The sequence below is a fragment of the Aaosphaeria arxii genome, assembly GCF_010015735.1.
Source record: "Aaosphaeria arxii CBS 175.79 unplaced genomic scaffold BU24scaffold_9, whole genome shotgun sequence".
Taxonomy (NCBI): domain Eukaryota; kingdom Fungi; phylum Ascomycota; class Dothideomycetes; order Pleosporales; genus Aaosphaeria; species Aaosphaeria arxii.
In genome coordinates, this window is record NW_022983482.1 from 916,302 (window position 1) to 936,794 (window position 20,493).

Here is a 20,493-nt window from a genome sequence, read left to right on the forward strand (position 1 = left end):
GGTCAGTACGACGAAGCGTCATTGTAGAAAGACAGAAAGGGAACGATGGCGATGAGATTTCAGGGGAAGGGCGATTGTCTCTTTCCTTCTTAGAAGAGCTTGTGCTCGAGCGTCATGTCGTTCTCGGGCTCGAGACCGACGCAGGCGCGGAAGATGTTTGTCAGGGCGGCGCGCTGCTTGGCGAGGGCGTTGATGACGGGCGTTCCTGGGGGAGTGAGGGGTGCCTAGAGGGATACAGTCAGTACTTCTAGTTCCTTATGTGTCTCGCTTATTTGGATGGAAAGAAGAAAGCGGGGTAAGGGGGAAGGGAAAGAGCAAGGATAACATAAAAGACGAGTAAGTGACGTACCTTGAGCATGTAGCTGAGGATGCTAAGCACGCTGTGGAAGCCAGCGTAGTTTGCGTCGGCGGAGCTAGCCTTCCACTGGATGCGGGTCATGATCTCGGCGACGAGGACGAGATCGATGATGAGCGGGGAGGCCAAAAGGGAGTCCTCGCAGACGTTGAAGATGCTGATGGTCTGGTGGCCGCCGAGGAAGATCTCTGCGTAGTACTCGTCGAGGGCGCGCTTGTCGTCGCCGACGGCGGGCATGTACTTGATGACGACGGTGTGGTCCGGGTGCTCGCCCTCCTTGTATAGGACGGTGTTGGCGGCGACCATGTCGTCCACGACGTTGGACTTGGAGATCTCCTTAGACCGGAACTGCTTCTGCGAGGACAAGTTCATGCCGTCGTTGTTGCCGAGGTGGTTGTAGCTGGCGATGGAAGTGAGCTTGATACCCGCGCTGATGAGGAAGTCAACAAGCGCAGACTTCATCTTAGTCTGCCCGGACTTGAAGTCGTCGCCGCCGATGAAGGCGTTGTGCTTCTCAGCGAGCTGGATGGCACCAGGGACGAAGGTGTTTTGGGGCGAGCCGTTGATGAAGGGAACGCTATCGAGGATGCAGGCTACGGCGAAGACGGTCGAGGGGGAGACCTCCTCGTGTCCAGACTGAATGGATGCGAGGAGGTTGTCGGCCGTGTCGTTGACGCCCTCGATGATGTCGGCGTAACGTTCCGTGTTGGCGGTCCATTGCACGATCACCTTGTCGAGGTTGTTGGCAGCCTTGAAGTCCTGGATGTCCTTGCGGATGCGCTCAACGTGGTCCCAGGATGCCTTGGTACCAGGGATCACGTTGTCGGCGCGCTCCTCCTGGTTGGCGGCGATGAAGTCAGGGTAGTAGATACTGGGGAGAGGAACCATCGTGGCGAGCTCCTTGCGGACGAGGGACTTGAGGGAGGGCTCGAGGACCTTGGCCCGGTCCATGGCGTCGGCGAGGTTCATGCCGCTGATGTCCCAACCACCAATGACGAGGTCATTGGGGTGGACCATGGGGAGGAGGTCGTGGAAGGGGATGTTGATCTCCTTGCCAGTGTTGTCGACGCCGAGCTTGGTGGTCGAGCCCATGATTACGGAGCCATAGTAGTTTGCCTCGCGTTTGCCCGTCTTGGTCTCCCAGACGAGATTGCGGCGGTTGGCGAGGATACCGGCGGTGACAGTGGTGCCGTTATTACCTCCCCAGCCTACGAGCATGACGCCGGTCTTGGGGACCTTGCGTTCGAGCTTGAAGTCATAGAGGGTTTCCTTGGGGGCTGCCACATACTTGCCGTTGGCGTTCTTGGTCACCTCGGTCGTGCGGTAGGTGTACTTGGTTTCGATAGTGGAGTCGGAATACTTGACATTGGGGGAGTTGACAGTGAAGAGTTCCTGGGGTTGGGTGGGATTGACCGTCTCTACACCCCCATTCACAGTGCCGTTGCTTTCATCTGCGTGAGGAGCCATGTTGATTGATTGATACGAAGCTTTGATTGGCTGGACCGCAGAATTGAATTTATCTGCGGTAGTCTAAGTCCGATGCTGCTCCCGAAGGTGCGGTGCGTCGGCCTGCGAATGGGTGGTGGACGCTGTAGATACATGTTAGTGTACTGCTAATTTTCTTTCTATTGTTGCCGTAGATGGCCATGAATGTATGCTGAGTGTAGAGTGGTTCGAGGTCGGGAGTAGGTTGGTGGTGTACTGTGGGTTATCACGGTATGGGGTATGGTGGGGTACGTACGAGTTGAGAAGATTGGAAAACGTCTTGACTATCTGGGCAATGGCCCTAGGAATGTTTTGGATGTGGTTGTTTGAGAGGAAATTGTTTGCTGTGGGCTTTGAATGTAGTTGTGCACGATCAGAGTGTATTGTGGTACGGGACAGAAGAAAGAAGAGAAGAGATTGTTGTTGAGGGGAGAGTGTAATATTTATATGAGGTTGAGGTCGTCGCTTTCTATCGCGCTTGGAAGAATATGGCGTGGATCGTATTCCGTCTTCCTTCTCGCTTATTGATTGGCCAACGAGAGGAGATAGACTGTCTGCACTGCAGTGTAAAGAAAGATTATGAGAGTGAATATGGACAAGCACGGCATAGGCAAGGCAAGGCAAGGCCAGACCAGATGACATTGAGCAATATCACTCACAAGCCGGCCCAGTATTACGTACCCGGTACCAGCCGGCCAGGCAACACAATTACAGCTCGCGGCGGACGATAAGTGGAGGACAATGGACGACAGCGAACGACAAGCAAACGAATAGCCAACTACAGTTCATCACCTACTGCAAGCGTTGTTCATTCTGCCCACCGCTCCTCTGCAACTTGCAAACCGATATTGGAGCATCCACTTTTTAGAGCCGTGGACATGCAGAACAAAGTCTGCGAGAATCCGCCGGAGCCGAGGCCAAACCAATGAAGTCTGCCTATACAGGCGGGCTGATGTCTATCGCGGGGAGGCTTGGGGATTTAGCGCAGCGCCGGCGGGCGAGAAAGAAGGGAGAGAGAGAGAGAAAAGGAGAAAAAAGGGCGCGATCGCTAACAGCTCGCAATTTCCTACATTCTAGTACAAGTACATACAAGTAACAGAAATGCATATGAAAGACTGCAGCAATGGACCCTCTTGGGAGTCGAAGCGAGCAAGTTACAACAAGTCCCACGGGGTCTCCAAATGCAACTAAGTCACTCAATCACTCAACGAGGGGAATGACGGAGCGGACAAGCCGATAACGTAAAAGCACAAGTTGACGCGGGAGATGCACGATGGTGGGGCAAAGGAGTTGAGTTGTCTCTACATATACAGATACAGCATCAGATAGCAGTTGATGGACTGATTTGAGGTCGTATACCGTATGTCAATGTACTGCATACGGTGGACTGTTAGTGCATCCCTTCTTTCATTGCGTTGAATCAATGATGATCACATACCTAGATGGAGGGATAAAGGGAGAAGATGCAGGACACGCCGAAGTCGTTCTGCCCCGCGATTTGTCCATCACCAACGTTGATAGAATAGACATCAAGTGCAACCTGTTGCAGCAATCACACATGTACTGTACATTGCATTATACATACACATGTATATTCAGGGTTTCTCCCATATGGTACAACTCATAACTGTGGATACTCATAATGCATATACAGATCGACTTGGTCATATGCGAACAATGGCGAAATTCATTTTCCCACCTTAGAAGACATAATAACACTGCTTCCTATTCAGGCATGACAGCATGCGCGCGAATGCTTGACTTGTAAGCCAATACTTACTGTTTGGCCGAAACATGTCGAGTCCCCAGGGCGTGACGCTCCAGTGTGTTGTGCCCCGGCGCTTCCTGAAGCTTTGATTCAGAAACGAGGGTGTTTCGAATTTCGACAATGCCGTCACGCGACACTAGAAACTTCGTGAATCGTGAGACCTTCCCAGCTTCAGACACGTTTGCGCTCTGCGACCATTGCGACCGCCACAAGAAGAGATGAGATGGCGTTCGTAGATTGTTATAGTGCGATCAAGAGATCGACACACATGAATCGCAGTGGCGCGTCGTCGCCATCATGATCTGGCGCGCGCCATTCACTCATTCATCGCAGGTGTCCTGTTTGGTTTCGATGACACGAAGGGTTGGCTACACGATTAGTTTTAGACTGGCCTGCTTGGTGTCTTACAACATCGCCGAGGCACTGGTGGTTGCTGGGCTAGAGATCTCTGGCGTAGGCAACGTGGCTGGGCTTGCTCAAACCCTTTTATATCTCTAATCAATTATGAGAGTATTCAATCACCGGCGAGGGTGGCCTATAACAGTGTACTTGCATTTATCGCATATGAATCGAGTAGCTCACGAGGTACCAAAGAGGGATGATGATGATGGTAATGATGATCCTGTAACTCGTAAGTAAGGATGAATGCATGGATGGATGGATCGGATGGGAATAAATAATTATAATTATAATTAGTCCGCAACTATCGGTTTTCTAGCACAAGGAACAGCCGTAAGGAACACGAGGGAACTATCAGACGGCACAAACAAAATCCCACGCAGGGTCCATGGCTAACGCGGCACGTGCTAAGCCCTAGCAACAATGGAAGAGGAATGTGTATCTTGATTCCTTTAACTATTCGCAGTTCTTACTTACGTAGCAGGCATCAGGAAGGAGGAAGAACAGCATAAGGGAAGGCCGGTCATGTCTGGAATCTGGATACGTTATTGTGAAATTAGACACTAGCCTCATCCTTTCGACTATTCCCCTGGGCTCCTCCTTAATCCTCTTGCATCCTGATAGGGTCATCGTAGGCTACCGTAGTTATCCTACACCGTAACTTGGGGGTTGAACCAGATTCGGAACGCTACTGGATGCATATCATTCCGCTGAGGGAGAATGCCAACAAGACGGCTCATTTACATTGTAGCGTCTACAAGTAGCGTTGTCTGCCATACTAAAGTCTCTCAGTACTAATGTTGTGTGTGACACCTGCGACTCTCCCTAGAAATTAGAATATCTCCGACCCGCAGAGCACTTAGGTAGTCCCCGATACAAATCACGCACTAGAGTTACAGATGGCCGGACGTCAGCCGTGGACATGTTTCTGTTAGCAGTCGCCAAGGTCCATGAGTAAGTAGCATACTGTATGAGGTGGTGGTTTTGCACGACAAACCTGTCCTCTTACTAGCAAGTGATCCTCCTCCGAAACGTTGACCGCCATGCCCTGTGGCGCCATCCGAGACCTTTCGAGACCTTTCGAGGTGCAACATCCTACATCGCAAGTCCCCCTCCCTTCCCCCAGCCCGTTGCTCCACACCCACAGCGAACAGACGGGTTCATCGTTCGCACATCGCAATCCATTGTCGATTGCTCGCGCAATAAAGTCAAGAGAGATAGGCAGTCGATTTTCTGTTTTGGGAGTTGATCAGGTAGTGCGACATGTTCGTCTCAGGGGTTCGTTCATGTGCCGTGTTATCGAGCGCACGAGCCAGTAGGAAACCCTGACAACAGCCTCAATATCTCGAGGCTATTAACCTCTTTCGATAACATCCAATTCTCCTGAGCATCGAAAGTAGACCATGGCGGAGGCCTGGTTGCTCTGTCTGTTACCGTTCCTGGCCGTCGCCTAGCTGTTCATGGCAGAGCGTGGGATAGAAAGGCACGGCAGGGCTCTTGATGTGATCCTCGCCGACGTAAACGGTGTAGATGCTTAGCACTCTGTTCGGAACGTACGAGGTAGTATCGCTTGCCCATTGATCTATTTGTTTGCAACTACACAGTACGAGTACTAGTCGCTACGGTAAACGCGCTGTTCTGAGAGCTCGTACGTTGGTTATTTTATTAGCTATTTCGATGGGGGACGTTGAGATGGACCAATGGCGCATCGTCGTGGGCAGGTACGTAGGTGGAGTGTGGGTGGGCCACCTTTCCTTTCCCCCTGGCGGGTCTTTCTCCATCATCATCATCATCATCATCTTTCAATCAATATCAATCAATCAATCAATCAATCAATCAAGATTCTATCAAATTATCCCTCAACATCTATGTACCTCAGGTAAACAGCAACAATGCCATTCATTCTGCCTCGAACTGGAAAATGCGATCCTGCTCCATACGTTATACGATGCGTTCACTGGCGTCATCATGGCATATAGCCTTGCGACTGCGACCGTGACGCCTACACGAGACAATCCGGCGGAATCAGTCGTGTTTCATCATGTCTTCCATCATGTCTCTACTCTCCATCCGGCGGTGACTAGCACAGACAAACACACTAAAACAAGATAATGGGCGGTTGATTGACTGACGGAGAGTGAACCGACTCCATCCATCCATACATGGTACACTGCACAGTATCTACAACAAGTACCTACATGGATAGTCTGCTGTGCAGATATGGACTTGGTCATTGGAACATGGATGGCACGTCCCAGCGAGCCCTCGCCCTGTGCGTACTGTGTATGTGCATACATACCCATGATCCATGCCTCCTCCCTCTCGTCTTTCTGTGTCTCCTACACACCCAGTACGAGTGCAGTTGTATCAGTCGAATCAAGAGCCGCCCGCCCAGTGTCGCCCAGTCCACCTGTCCGCCAAACGACCACCATACGACGCCAGGGGACGCCACATTCAGGGACAAGTGCGGGTTACGTGCAGGGTCGATATCTGCCTCTTGCTCCTCTATTGCATCTCTTTGGTCATCTTTGCTCTGCCTCTTTGATTGCCCTGATCGTCTCTGATCGTTTATGATCGCCTCGTGTCTTCCACGCTGTACATTCATCCTCTGTATGGCTGTCCTCAATTCTTCAATCTGCTTTTCATATACATGTATTCCATCACTCTATTCGCAGAATATCCAACATTACCAGTCGCGCCTGTGGGGCTAATATCCACCCAAAACCGGTCCGTACTCGCGGACTTTGATCTTCTGTTGTAACAGGTCCCTACGCTACTTACCTTTATCCTGCCCGCCAGCCCTCAGATCTCTCTCCCATTTCAGCATATCTCCCGCCTACTCCTCCAGGAACAGCAGGTTGCACCGTCCACGCTGCTCCATCGCTTCTCTTGGAACATCAGGGATTCTTTCGCCAGACGCATTCACCCGTGCGTTCCTCCGGACTAGTTACACACACACTCTCTCTTCCTGTCTCCTCCAATCCACACATCCTAACATCCTCACATCCATCCGTCCTCCACGAATCCATCCGTCTTCCATGTCACACACGTCGAAACACACCTATACCTTTTATCGCTGGATATGAAAACCACGCCTACGTTTTCCTCCGATAATTGACCATCTACTACAATACCATTGATGGTCACGACCTCTGATTCTAATATACAACCATGGCCGACGGCTTGAAGATAAAGTGTTCCACCTGTGGGGTGGACATCGACATTGCGCAACTGGCAGATCATATTTGTGCTCCAGCTTCGGCCTCCACACGTATGTATTCCTCACAAGAATAAAGCCTCCAGACTCGAGTATCGTCTGATCTTCTACAGGACAAGATGATTCCCTTGCTTCGCCTGCACTTAATCGCGCGGCGACCTTCGGTTCGCCTACGATGTCGTTCAATAGCACACAAGACCAACCACGTGGTGGACGAACGAAACCTCCTCCTATGATTGACTCTGCTGCTGCCAGTGAGTATTCATCTGTGGACTTCAATTCGCCGCTCCTAACATCAATAGACAAACCTTTCTACCCCCAGAAGCAACTTTCTCCAAACAACCCTTACAACGACCCTCGCTCCTTGTCTCCAGTTTCTCCAGGATCACGACCTAGTATGAACAGAAGTGCGACTAGCCCTGTGCCACAACAGAGAGGACCTCCTCCTCCCAACATGTCTTCAAACATGGACTCCGCCTTTCCTCCCTTCCCAAGCGCTCGAACAGGCACGCCCATGAGCAGCAGAACTCAATATAGCGAAAGATCGAAGCCATCGTATAGACATCAATATGCAGAAGCAAGCCCACAGTATGCGCCACTGAGTCCTCGCTTCAATGGGGGTGCCGCTATTGCGAAACGAATGGACAGCATTGCGCCTGGTCCCTTTGACGGAAGCGATCGCAGACCCAGCACGGCTGACGAGAGGGGAGCTCCGCAAAACATGGAATTCGGTCACAGACGTACCGCTACGCAAGGTAGTGTGAAGAGCATCGGGAGGAGCGCTAACACACGAACGTCGCTGGCCTCTACTGCATCACGAACTTCAGCATACTCTTCGACCACTAACGGATTACCATCTCGGCCCAGGCCAGGGAGGGATGGAGTCCCGGAACTTCCTCCTCCACCACCGCCACCTGTAGTTGAAAAGACGGAAGGCATTGATGCCTTCCTTGACAGGCTTCAGAAGGAGACCATGGGGGCCGGCGACCGACCAAGGACATCGCATTCCCGGAACGCAAGTAGAAACACCAATGGGTCACCTCCCCGCCCAATACGGCCCGAAGACATCGACAGGGCATTGCCACGTCTTCCAGTATTCGATACATCAGCTCCACGGCCTAACAACGAATTTCCTGTCCGAAGCACTAGTCGCGGAGGCTCAAAATTACCCGCACGCCTAGATACACAGCAGCCTTTGCTTCCTCCATTACCAACAAATCCCCTTCATACGCCGTCTGACTCAGGCCAGTCAGATGATTCTTATTCTAGCGCAGGCTTTGCCAGTGTCGCAAGTTCACGATCAAGCCCTCCGACTTCTGAACCTTCACATTCCCGGAACACTTCCAAGGTTGCTCGAGTTGATTACGGAAGGGAGCAAGAGGATATTCCTAGAGCAGACAGTCCGGAATCCTTTCTCGATCCTCGCACTCCTCCCAAACCACTTAGGCGTAACGAACCCGCAGGTTTCGATCGACCAGGAATATCAGAGTCCCTATTACCACCCCAACCATCTTTCTTCAACCCCCCTGAGTCCCCCATGGACCCAGCTATTCAGCGAGGATTGGACTACAGTCGCCGGCCATCGCCAACACGAATGATGAGCAGAGGTGACGATGAACTGATGCTCCCTCCCCCACCACCCGTCCCTCAGCCCGAGTCGAGAGCCCCTCCCACACGGCGCCCAACAGCAGCGAGCAAGGGCAACTGCCGCGGATGCTCCAATCCCATCATCGGCAAATCGATCAAGGACTCATCCGGCCGTCTGACAGGCCGGTATCATAAGGAGTGCTTTTCTTGCAGGACCTGCAGAAGCCCATTTCCAACCGCGGACTTCTACGTTTTCAATAACTTTCCATACTGCGAACATCACTATCACCAGCTAAACGGCTCGCTCTGCAAGACCTGCAACCGAGGTATTGAAGGCCAGTACTTGGAGACGGATGCGCGCCTGAAGTTTCACCCTCGATGCTTCACATGTCTAACATGCCGGGTCATTCTCCGCGACGACTACTTCGAAGTCGGCGGGAGAGCATACTGCGAGCGGCATGCTTTCGCCGCTCAAAGGAGCAATCACGGCCTCTTCCCTGGAGAGAATCCGTCCAGAAACATGCAGAAACGCCGGACCAGACTCATGATGATGTAGGAGGACGGCCCGTCCGCGTCTTTGTTTCTGTCACGTTACCTGTCATCTTCTCTCTCCCATCGTGTTAACACTCCTTCTGCATTGGTTTAGCGTTTTGTTTAAGTTATCTTGTTACCTCTTGTTGGTGGCAAAGAGCCACCCTTTTTTGTCGGTTGTTTTATACCCCAATACCTTCACTTTTGGCGTGCATTACCTTGTACCCAATTTTTCTTATTATACCCCGGTTTGCTTTTGTCAAAACCACAACTCTTAAGGAGGTAAATTCATTCTTGGCTTCTCGTTGTACGAGACCCTAAAAATCGTTTTCTTTTTGGGATCGAATAACGAAGACTGGGACCGAACGAACGCGTTGGTCCCGACATTTGTTAGGGTGTTCCCTTTTTTGGATTCGTCTAGAGACATTATACCCAACCCTTCTTTCTGTCTCCCTTCTTAAATGGCTCCATTATCAAGGCCGCCAGATACATTCTTTCCCTTGTCCTTCCGCCCTTACCCTTTTTGGGTTGATGGTGGTGCCGGCACATTGCCTAGCATCAAATCCCCATTCATATTTTATCTCTTTTCCAGCGCTCGCATCGCACGAAGTATCCGATTTGAATGTCCCCACCGCTCTAACAATCACTACTTTTACCCCAATACTGTAAACTACCTACCCTAATACTACCTAATTAATGTCTATAGTACCATATGCAAAGAAAGAAAGATTCAAATGTATCGCAGGAGCTTTGGTTGTATTCGTGAAATGGACCATTAATGGTCATTAAGTGAATGTAGATTGTGAATAGATAGGTGGTGGTTATGAGTAGTACTTCCTGCTTTTCTTCTGTCTTCTCTTGATGCGGGAGAATGAATTGAGATCGTTGTGGGTCGAGACAAGGGTTTTAATAGGGAGGTAGAGGTAGTCATAATGTTCAATAGGCGCATATGGCATGGCATGTAAAAAATAAAGAGCAGATGGAGGTAGAAAGGAGATCTATTTTGTATGAGTAGATAGAAAACTAGCTATGAGACGGAGCATCAAACAACAAATTATCATCAACAGATCATGACCTTGAGTTAGTGCATCTGCCCCAGTAGACTGATAGGACTCGCCTATACGAGTGATGCGGACAATCGTCGAATATGAGTGGTATTGAAGAGGCGGTTGCCTGTGTCTGTAGCTCCGCTACCGGTGAACTTGGTGTCGGAATGTCTCAGAGCTACGAGGGAGATGTTTCTGTGGCCAACGAGCGCCTTGTACAAGTTACTATCGCTCTGAAGACACTGTGCCTGCACTACACCCGAGACAATAACGATCTTGATGTCTGCCTTGACCTTCCGGATAGCTTCGACAAATTCCACGATCGTTTTGCCACTGTTGATAACTGAGTCAACGAGCAGAACCTGTTTCTGGCTCTCGAGATGGTGGTGCCTGATGTTGTCCTGGCACTCAGCTTGGACGAACATGGCAAGGGGAAATGCCTCGCTCACGCCGAGTGCCATTGGCTCTCCGGCTCGCATCAATGCGATGATCGTCGTTTCCTTCTCGTATTGGAGTCGATGTCCACTGCTGGCACTACCCAGGACATGCTGGATGTCGCACTCTTTGAGCCCAATCACTTGGGATATGTATTCAGTTGCAAGATACCAACCGACGCGTTGATGGGCTTGCCTGAGGGCCGGTCCTGCGATGGAAGCATCCCGTGTCGCCGTTGCGAGCAATTGGGCTGCGCGCTTGCTGGTTGCGAGCCAAATCGGCAGTGTCGATGCCGGAAGACTTTGGAGATGAAGATGAGAATCCTTGAAGTCTAACTCATCAAGGGTTACTATCGGAAGCCTGGTAGTATTCAGTCGATGGAGCGCAGTTCTGGGTAACCTCACTTGCACTGCTTGCAAGCCTTCCTCGTCGATGGCTTTCATCAGCACCATATCCATGCTCTTGCTCCTGAGATCTTTTTCACCCACCACGACAACTGCTCGATGAGCTGCCTTCATCATGCCGATATCCAGCGGGCTATCTCCAAAAGCCCACACAAAAAGCTGGTGGTGATTTCTCAAGTGGGAAACAATCGCCGCTTTGTTCGCTGGAGTCACCACATAACCATCCGCGATCCGACCACCAGCAATGACCTTGACATTGTCACCTAGGCCTCGCCTTTCCAACACGATTTCCCACACACGACCAATGCCACAGCTGACAACTACTGTACCAATGTGATCCTGACGGGCTGCTGCCTGTAACATATCGAGTACTTCCGGATGCATCTTCACGTTAGATGCAAGGAGTTGACAAAGCGATTCAAACGAGGAATCACCGGCAGATTCCTCGTACAGCAGGACTGCCTGTCGAAAGGCTTCATACGAATACCCGAGCGGACCTCCAAAAAGGAGGGGCAGAGTGGATGTGCCACCAACGCGCCTCTCGTCTCTCAGGGACTTCCGCATGTTTTGCAAGGAATCCCAATACAGGGTCCCCGTATCCTCTGCAGCCAGAGTCTTGTCGGCGTCGAAGACTAGTACCGTTTTCAGGGTACCCTGTTGAGGCACGAAGATGTTATCCAACACTGATAGGACTCTGCTGTGGTTGTGCTGCACGTCATGCACTCGGAAGTCCTCTACCAACCTGCAAACGTTCGGAAGAACGTGTGGCGAGTCTTGCAAGCCCGAGGTGTCGAGACAATGGAAGAGAATGCCATGTTCGCGGCAGAGGGTCTGCAGGTCCGAAATCTCTCTGATTTGCCACTCGGCAAGATGATCACTGCTCGACTTTGGCCGGTTCCTCGTCGTATCGCCAGTGCGGTGATGCTCGATGAGCTCCGGGTCGAAGTCCAGATAGATGATGTGGGTGTAAGTCGACCCGTCCGTGTCCGTGAAAACCACCTCGTAGTCGTCTTTATCTTCTGTCCAAAATGCCAGATGGCCCGTTACGATGGCGACTTTCCCGCTGTCGACACTGCGTTGCTTGATCGTCTCGGTTGCACGACGTCGCCAGTGGGTTTTCGTATCTCCATCGGAATCCTTGAATCCCTGAAGACCGCCGGGAACAAGTGAATCGATCAACTCCGATCCCTCTATGAAGAGAAAGTGCTCTCCGTTCAGTTCAGCTTTCAACTGATTGAGGAGAAATGTCTTGCCGGTCCCTGGTATTCCATAAGTACCAATGACTTTCGCTGCTTTGCCCATTGCGTTGGGAGCAACTGTTTCGCTGGCGATCGGATGGTCCGAACCGGAAACTGGAAGGGAAGAGGTCATCTTGAAATGATTCAATGTTTGAGAAATATTATTTCAAGAAGCGATGATGACCGAAGAATGATCAAAAATGATGTGAATGTCAAGAGAGCGAGGGCAAGAGAGTTCAGTTATAAGTCGCAGTTTGGTTAGTATCTATCTAATTCCCGTCATGGTTTGTGTACATAGAGTCTTCAGGAACAACGTTCGGGTAGACGGTATCTTCCAAAATCGCAAACAATTGTCTAAAACCCAAATTTGTTTGTCATGCATGCAACCCCACCAACTCTCCCTCACCAGAGCATGCACCTAGACAAAGAAGTGACTAAGAGCCCATGCGTGCCTACGGCAGCAGAGGCCATACCCGCCGCAATCTACGGGCAACCCGCAGGAACTTGTCTTGGTCGAGATTGTGACGAGCAGCAACTCCTCTAATCTTCGCATCCTTGCCTGGATTCACCACCTCCCCCACTGACCGCCAATTCGGAGCACGGCATAAACATGATGCCATTCGGTAAAAGCCCCATCGCAGCGTGAACTTGCCAATCATGTAGGCATAGACCCCGATGTTTGTGAAGCTCGAGCAAGGCGGTAACTCCTGAGTCGGATGGCCGTCGTAACAGGCCCGTCTAATTGAGAAGAAAACATCTGATGTTTCGCTGAGTCGTAAAATTGGCGTAGGAGCAGTGCGGACCTCTTCAAGTTCTTCTCGGAGACGGTCGCGGTGCCACTGAGGGCAATTGATGCGCTCCATACCCAGCATGTTGTGCCAGGCTCGCAGGAATCGGTGTCCAACTCGGGTATTCATGTTCGCAATGATTTATGTCGGCTTGTGGAACCCAAAAGGTTGTATATATTCGCGTCGGTTGTGACAAGATATGATGGCTGTAATGAGAGGAAGGAGCACGCTTATAAAGCCATTCAAAAGTGCTTAAGAAGTGCTTGAACGTGCCTCTGAATTGATTCACCTGCAAACTTGGACCATTCGACTTGCACCTATGCGGAGGAAGAAGTGAATCATCAGCTCCACAATGAACAGAAGGGCACAATATTGATATACAAATGTGTGGTTACACTTCTGCTTTTCTGGCTCATCAAAATCTTGATGCACGGCCCCTCCCGTGTTCATCACATTTGGAGACAAAGACGAGAATGATGCGGGAAAGTATATATAATGTGTGGTGTATTTAATCTTCTTGAGCTGAAGTATAGGTCTTTGAATCTATACTCCAAAAAGGTATGATACCCTGCTATCATACTTGTATATCATTATTGTTTCTTATAACAAAAATCACGGTACAGGTATTTGCGACGAAGAAACAAGATGCAATTGTGTGGAAACCCATAAATTGCCATGATCTTTTGATCCCATCGAGACCGTCATGTTAAGACCAAAAGACACAACAAGATGGCATGAACTAATCCAGTATGAACAATCGAGCATTGACTTTGAAGGCAAACCCATCATGAACATAATCTAAATGCATTGCTTGGTCGTACGTAGATTTCTTCGACTGTCGTGAAGATGAATATATATGTCGTTGGGGTTGTGGAATGGATGTGTGGTGGAATGGGAAGCATGAGGTTTGAAAGATATTGGCACAACAATATCAAGTCTGTTACTGTCACACAAATTTGATGGAATGTACATCTCGTTTAGAGTGACGATCGGCAGTACGTGTTCTGATCCACGGGTAGTTCTTGCACAGTGAATCAAACCGCAGATCTACTCATTCTTGCTGCCTTAAGATTTGCCTCAATCGATATAGATGGAAGACAATTGCAGTGTGTGAGAAGAGCGCGAAGCAATTTTCGCTAATTGGCATTCGCCTTTTCCCGAATACTTTGCGAATTAGTCCGTTGTCAGCAGCACAAACACAGTTCATTCAGACCTGACGTTTCCTTCCTGCTTTGCAGCCTGAGGCATATGTGCCTACCACTCATGCGCCTACCACTCACCGGATCCTCATTCACCCGAACAATCTTCAAAACACTAAACAACATCCAGCCACAAACTCTCCGCATTCGGACAGTTGTGATTCCGAATTCAACAAACAACTTGCCAGCAGGAAACCAAGCGGGTCTGTGGCGATGGAGAAACATGTGAATTGCATTTCCTGCTCCCGAATATGGTAAATCCAAGAATAGAAAGAAAGTTGCTGGCTCGTTTTGGAACAGGTAGTCTGCTTTGTTTCTGTTTCTGTTAGGCTGATGCGTCCCCCACCCCTCATCACAGGCGTATGATGCGTGAACGGTGTTTCAGGGTATGTAGGGTGCGAATATTCATAGTCGGGCCGATGGAGTGATGCATGCGGTGGACACGGTATAGTCTGGACCGAAAGAATAACGTCAGTATGTGGCTGCGAGTTTGTTGAGTTGTTTATGTGCGTCGCAATGATCCACGATTGTTGATGACATTGTCGAGAAGTAGTGGTTGGGACGCTGGGCCGGTGCACCGCCTCACACGCCCGTCGAGCCGTGCCGTTGCAGGGTCTGGGGTAGGCGAGCTTGGGTTTGGCGGTAAGATGCATCCATTGCTTGTGTGGCTAGGCATCTGAGTGTTTATCCTACCTTTCAAACGTTTGGCTCGCTCGATAAGCTGCTTCATTTTGATTGGAGTGCTTGATTACATGGCAGGGGATTCGAGACACTGCTGTAGGAATTGTGGTGATTATAGTCTGTTGTAGTGATGGAATGAGTGCTTGAACAAGAAGGCGGGAAGGATATCGGCCGAACTTGCCCTACTGCCTGGCTGTCTAATTGTTTTGTTGAAGTTTTCAACATACATGCCTATGTGTAAAGGAGAAGAACTCAACCCTAATCATGGAAGTGGATTAGAGCTACGCCGCCCGAAGAGTACAGTTCTAATGGTGCAGTTTCTTGTTAAGAGACCTGCAGGACGATTGCAGCGCAATGGTGATGGCAAGTTGCAGCTAAAGCGCTTGATGCTCAGCTGTGCCATTTTGTTTCTGTGCCGGTATAGCATGCCTGTGAAGCCACTCACAACTGATGGGGCATTGCCCCATGTTGGCAACTTGACATGTGGCTATGCGAGACGAATACTCTTCTTCAACATGCGCCGACGCCAGATTGTCTTCTACTCGACCGGTAGCCTTCCAGAGAAGATAATCTCTGAATGTGAATCAGCGCTCGAGACACCTCGGGACTGAATTCCTGCTCGATAGTAATCCGGTACCGCCGCTTCATGCTCTTACTAAAATGACAATCTCATACACAGCCTATTGCCCTTTGTGCCTCACCACTACAACGGAACTTCAGAATGTGGTTTGATCGTGGTTGATTGAGATATCTGATGAGGATCTAAGTGCCGACCTCCGATGATGTTGCGGCCCTAGTGGACGTGAGACACAAGAACATCGCCCATGTTCCAGGTTGTTTCGGCAGCAAGTGCAAGCAAAGCGCACGATAACGAGGGAAAGGCTTGTAAATGTCGTCAGAGAAGGGTGTTGCTACCGGAAGTTCGGAGGATAGGCTGACTGAAATGAACAGCCCAAGGGCTGAAATGCATGAAAACCAGACTGAATCTGGGACGAAAAGGCAATATCTCCAGGCAGCGAGAAAACCAGAAAGGCGCCATGTTAGCTCAGTTGGGAATGTTGAGGTCGGAAATCGGGGTGTAATATTCCTCAATATGAACACCTGCACAGCTGCGCCTCTACGCACAGCATATGCATCGTGCTAATTGGTGCTGTGGTTGTGCCTGGGGCAGTGAGAATACGGTGAAGCATCGATAAATTGTGGCTGAGTTGCGCGACTAAGCCACACGTTCAACCAATCATATGATGTGGCTTGCACGTCATTGATGGTTTAGGGTGATGCGTAGGCGTAGAGCGAGGCTCCCCCCCCAGCCTTACCGTGGTTCATTACAGTATTAAGCAAAGGAATATGCTCCTCGACTTCGAGATTGCGGTCCTATTCCAGTTTCTGTGTTCCAAAAATACATCGCTCGTTGCGCAGCGATGACGATGCGACCGCGCAAGCAACCAGCGGCGAGCCTCTACCTTACGTTGAAAGTCATCCAAGCCATCAAACAGCTTCGTAGGCATGCGAGGCCGACCGTGTCGAGCTTCTCGAGCAGAATGTCAGGTCTTGGCGGGACTCATTGCCACCGACTAGAGATGGATGCTTTGAGGAAGATCGAAAAGAGTCTGTCACGGGTTAGCCCACAGAGCACGAAGCAGCTCCGTCAGTCTTCGAACCGAGTGTGCAAGAGTCGCCGGGGGACCAGGCCAACGTTAAGGCTGGAGACCTCGGGTCGGGATGATCCCGTGGATCCAAACGCCACTAGCGATAAGATGCAACAGTACGTTCATGAGTAGCCTCGGTTGCTTGTAGTTGTTTTTGTTTCATGGCTAAGCTTTCGGAATAGCGTGTTCAACCTCCTAGACGGAAAGGTCAGTCCTGCATTGACCACAGCAACTTGCTCAAACGACAAGCTCTTCCTCCTCAAACAAAACGAAGCGTCGTTCGAGGGGTGCTCCATGAACGAAACGATCCAAAATCTAATTTTGGTGTACAACGCTATTGAAGTTTTGAATGCAGTGCGATCGACACATGATGATGAGTTGCTCATTGCGAAAGGCGAAGATTTTGGATTGGACATTGACGAGAAGTTCATTGCCAATTATTCGCACATCTTACTGTCGCTGCAGGCAATGTTGCTAGAGACGCTTGCGCGCAAAGTTGTCGAGACTCTGATCGAGAATGACATTGACAAGCGGCAACGGAGGCTTCTGAATTGGCTCCTTTCATCGGCGCAGCATCCATTGGACAGTCATCTGCTCAGCACGACATGGCCATGGTCTTTGAAACCATCTCTCGCTGTGCTCTGGGTAAGTCTCCATCCCTGTCCTGTAGTGCTCTATCCCCCGCCCCCCCCCCCCCATCTGCACGTGTATTGTAGCAGACCATAGTGGGATGGTAAATGGAAGAAACTGATTCCGAGTCCAGGGAGTGTGCTGGATGTTCTACTACCCCGAGCAACGAAACGACAAAGGGGCCAGTAGCGATGAGGCATCATCTAGCGAGCGTGTGCGGCGAGACAGGTTTCTGGCAGACGAGTGGTTGCAGAGCTGGAATGTGCCGGCTCAGAACGACTGTAAGTTTGGTTTAAAGTTCATGGTTTTTGTTTTAAGGTTTCTTTTCCTGAGGGAGGGGTGGGTAGTGAGCTGTTTTGTGTGAGAGAAGAATGATGCTAAATCAGGCAACGAAACAGATCTGAATTGGGGATTGCAAAACCAAGCTCTCCTCAGGCAGTCGGAGGTTGGACTTGCCGATGAATCCCAGGCCGGGGGTCTTGGCGACGACGTTAGTCATGACAGTCATGGACCCGGTAGGCCTGGGCACGCTAGTGGGGAGACCCTGGTCGAAGATCACTTTGGTGAGTCAACATCTCTCGTTTGCAGTGAATTGCTGTTCTTTTTGGGGCCAATGAGCCGAGTCACGGGTCATCCATCCTCCTACCTCCTCCACCACCATCACCAACTATTACGGTTTCTACCTGATTCCAATCCTACTACCTACTACCCTACCTAAAACCGTGAAACTCCTCATGGCCGAAATCCTGCCCTGGATCGCCACTCCTTCGAGGAACTGGTACCTAGCCTTCTGAATCCCACTAATTGCCATCCAGGTCTAGGCGCCCAATACGCCTCAACTACTACTTATCCACCTCATTCCCTCGTGTCCCGGCCCTTTCAAGATCAAGTCCAAATCCAAGTCCAAGCATCTGATTTATTACTGGACCCTGCAAGCTCAAGCAGCATTGCCACGAATCATCCCCATCACCGTAATAGTGATTCACAAGTACAGGATACTTGCATTTTCGCTTTTACTCAACCCGACCAGCCATTCGCTGTAAACGTCAACGTCAACCAAGACGACCACGACGCATACCAGGCGTGGTCTAACCAGTTGACGCAACCCGCATTGCCACCTCTCGAACAGCACAGTCACAGTCGTCACCTGAATACGTCCGTATCCGTGCCCACTGTTAGAGTCAACCATAGCGCGGAAAACCAAGGGTTTCCTGCTGCGCCACTAAATTTCGCGGCCTACACCAACACACCTGTATATCATCGTCAACACCTCCAACCTCAGGCGCAACCACCGCATATTCACACCGACTTTTCTTACGATCCTCAAGTATCCTTCCCTGCCGCCAACGATATGGGAGGCCACGAGCGCAACGATTCTGTGAATTCTATTTCCAACATGCCAACTCCAATCAGCATCGCCGAGACCCGTTCTCCTCTGCTTTCGCCTGTAGGTGGGCCACGCCGACCTTCCATCACCAGTTCTCATGGACATGTCACATCAAGACATCCATCCGTGTCGGAAGATGGAGGAGACGTCGATCGTGACGGAGACATTTCGCCTAGGAGGAATAGTCCCTTCAAGCGCTCCGAAGAGCCTACTAAGAATGCTGAGGGCAAGATGATATGCAAACATCCTGATTGTTCAACCCTAATCTTCGATCGCAAATGCGAGTGGAGGTGAGTTATCTTCCCGTTCTTCCAACCATTCACTTTGCAGCCCTTGAAAGCTAACGTAGTTCTACAGTAAACATATGGACAAACACGACAGACCCTACAAATGTACTGCAAAGGGCTGCGAGAAGCTCCAGGGTTTCACCTACAGTGGAGGCCTCTTGCGCCACGAGCGCGAAGTTCACAAGATGCACGGCGGCACCAAGAAGTCGCTCTACTGCCCCTTCGCCGACTGCAAACGCAGCACTGGCGCCGGCTTCACGCGCAAGGAGAACCTCGCTGAGCATGTTCGTCGCGTACATCGTCGTACGAGCATGTCTTCGGACCTTGGGAACTTGATCATTCGTCGCTCAGACACTCTTAGAGACGATGCCTCGGAAAGCCGTCTCTCCCCTGAGATGTCATATCCTCGATCGCTCGACGGAGACGACGATTACAGTCTCAAGCGTAAGAGATTCTCTGAGGCGGGGATCTCTGAAGCAGGTGATGAGCCTGATCTCCGGTCCGAAGTGAAGCGTCTGCGTAGCCTTATCGAGGCCAGAGACCGAACGGTTGCCGATCTCCGAGAGGCCATAGATGCTCTCCAGCAACAAGCTCGAAGGTAACATTCATGGGACGGAGTGGACGCGGAAACGGAAACGGAAGGCGTTTTCTTTTACACTAGAGCGGCGACCTCTTTAACGACAGTATGAACCCATATATCCTCACCCTACTTTTTGTTATCAATGTATTCAATAATATCGACTACCGGAGGCTCTACTCTAGCATGGGTGGGAAATCGGACAAATGTACTACTCTCTAAACGGATGCACTGCGGGATGGAACTAATTTCTTTGTTTTTCTCTGGGTTGGCTTTTTTTTGTTTTATGATCACAGATGCAAGATACCACCCCTTTCTCTGGCAGAAAAAGACACTCGCTGTAGATACTTGCTTGAGGGTCTGGTTTCTGCCCCTTTTGTTGTAGAAGAAATTATATCTCCATAACTAGACTTGAAATATCTTTGCTCCTTATGCAACTCAACTTCAGTGCGAACTACCATGAAATCAATTCTCTATCATACAAGACCGATCAACAAAATAGACCAAAATCTCAACTCCAGCATTACCCAAATTCCGACGGCCGACATCAAACCTGCACGAAAGACTTGCACAAAAGCCCTCAGATCAGATGTCAGAATAAGCTCAGATTCGGGTGAACATGTTGCCTGGCGCTCCCCCAGCCCCATCCCTCGGTACTGCGGCGGCCGCCTTTGATGCCTGATTTCCTTGAAGCGGGGAAGACGGAAATACGATATCAATATATCCTCTTACGGGCAAGAATATGCGAGCAACCGTACTATTGTTGCACAGCCTAGCCTAGGTACTTAACTGTCGCCGAACGGGGAAATTGCACGAAAAACGAAATGATA

At 50.4% G+C, this 20,493-nt stretch overlaps 6 protein-coding genes across 6 annotated transcripts; 2 read left to right on the forward strand and 4 right to left on the reverse strand.

The window, feature by feature from the left end:
• Positions 1-89: 89 nt before the first annotated feature.
• Positions 90-1,822, reverse strand: BU24DRAFT_355002 (inositol-3-phosphate synthase; the record flags this gene model as incomplete). Its single annotated transcript, XM_033523832.1, has 2 exons — positions 90-224; positions 350-1,822. 2 exons carry the CDS (start codon positions 1,820-1,822, stop codon positions 90-92), a joined length of 1,608 nt encoding a protein of 535 aa, XP_033379889.1.
• BU24DRAFT_283587 (uncharacterized protein) lies at positions 1,774-2,624 on the reverse strand. Its single transcript, XM_033522751.1, has one exon. It carries the CDS (start codon positions 2,480-2,482, stop codon positions 1,958-1,960), a length of 525 nt encoding a protein of 174 aa, XP_033379890.1. The 5' UTR covers positions 2,483-2,624; the 3' UTR covers positions 1,774-1,957.
• A 3,219-nt stretch (positions 2,625-5,843) lies between these two features.
• On the reverse strand, positions 5,844-6,834 carry BU24DRAFT_413187 (uncharacterized protein; the record flags this gene model as incomplete). The annotated part of the gene is made up of 4 exons (XM_033526141.1): positions 5,844-5,873; positions 6,206-6,277; positions 6,307-6,623; positions 6,789-6,834. 4 exons carry the CDS (start codon positions 6,832-6,834, stop codon positions 5,844-5,846), a joined length of 465 nt encoding a protein of 154 aa, XP_033379891.1.
• A 61-nt stretch (positions 6,835-6,895) lies between these two features.
• On the forward strand, positions 6,896-9,585 carry BU24DRAFT_283650 (uncharacterized protein). Its single transcript, XM_033522752.1, has 3 exons — positions 6,896-7,278; positions 7,338-7,478; positions 7,527-9,585. Exons 1-3 carry the CDS (start codon positions 7,179-7,181, stop codon positions 9,365-9,367), a joined length of 2,082 nt encoding a protein of 693 aa, XP_033379892.1. The 5' UTR covers positions 6,896-7,178; the 3' UTR covers positions 9,368-9,585.
• Positions 9,586-10,459: 874 nt separating this feature from the next.
• Positions 10,460-13,337, reverse strand: BU24DRAFT_486265 (uncharacterized protein; the record flags this gene model as incomplete). Its single annotated transcript, XM_033533412.1, has 2 exons — positions 10,460-12,598; positions 12,939-13,337. 2 exons carry the CDS (start codon positions 13,335-13,337, stop codon positions 10,460-10,462), a joined length of 2,538 nt encoding a protein of 845 aa, XP_033379893.1.
• A 3,133-nt stretch (positions 13,338-16,470) lies between these two features.
• On the forward strand, positions 16,471-20,069 carry BU24DRAFT_426633 (uncharacterized protein). Its single transcript, XM_033529019.1, has 6 exons — positions 16,471-16,898; positions 16,965-17,427; positions 17,546-17,693; positions 17,811-17,975; positions 18,228-19,089; positions 19,157-20,069. Exons 1-6 carry the CDS (start codon positions 16,555-16,557, stop codon positions 19,686-19,688), a joined length of 2,514 nt encoding a protein of 837 aa, XP_033379894.1. The 5' UTR covers positions 16,471-16,554; the 3' UTR covers positions 19,689-20,069.
• The last annotated feature ends 424 nt before the right edge of the window (positions 20,070-20,493 follow it).

Bases quoted from the DNA above. Each gene is read 5' to 3' on its own strand.
- BU24DRAFT_283650 (XM_033522752.1), top strand. From the start codon at position 7,179: ATGGCCGACGGCTTGAAGATAAAGTGTTCCACCTGTGGGGTGGACATC. The intron at 7,279-7,337 runs GTATGTATTCCT...GATCTTCTACAG, and splicing joins TCCAGCTTCGGCCTCCACAC to GACAAGATGATTCCCTTGCT. The intron at 7,479-7,526 runs GTGAGTATTCAT...TAACATCAATAG, and splicing joins GATTGACTCTGCTGCTGCCA to ACAAACCTTTCTACCCCCAG.
- BU24DRAFT_283587 (XM_033522751.1), bottom strand. From the start codon at position 2,482: ATGTCATCTGGTCTGGCCTTGCCTTGCCTTGCCTATGCCGTGCTTGTC.
- BU24DRAFT_426633 (XM_033529019.1), top strand. From the start codon at position 16,555: ATGACGATGCGACCGCGCAAGCAACCAGCGGCGAGCCTCTACCTTACG. The intron at 16,899-16,964 runs GTACGTTCATGA...CTTTCGGAATAG, and splicing joins ACTAGCGATAAGATGCAACA to CGTGTTCAACCTCCTAGACG. The intron at 17,428-17,545 runs GTAAGTCTCCAT...TTCCGAGTCCAG, and splicing joins CATCTCTCGCTGTGCTCTGG to GGAGTGTGCTGGATGTTCTA.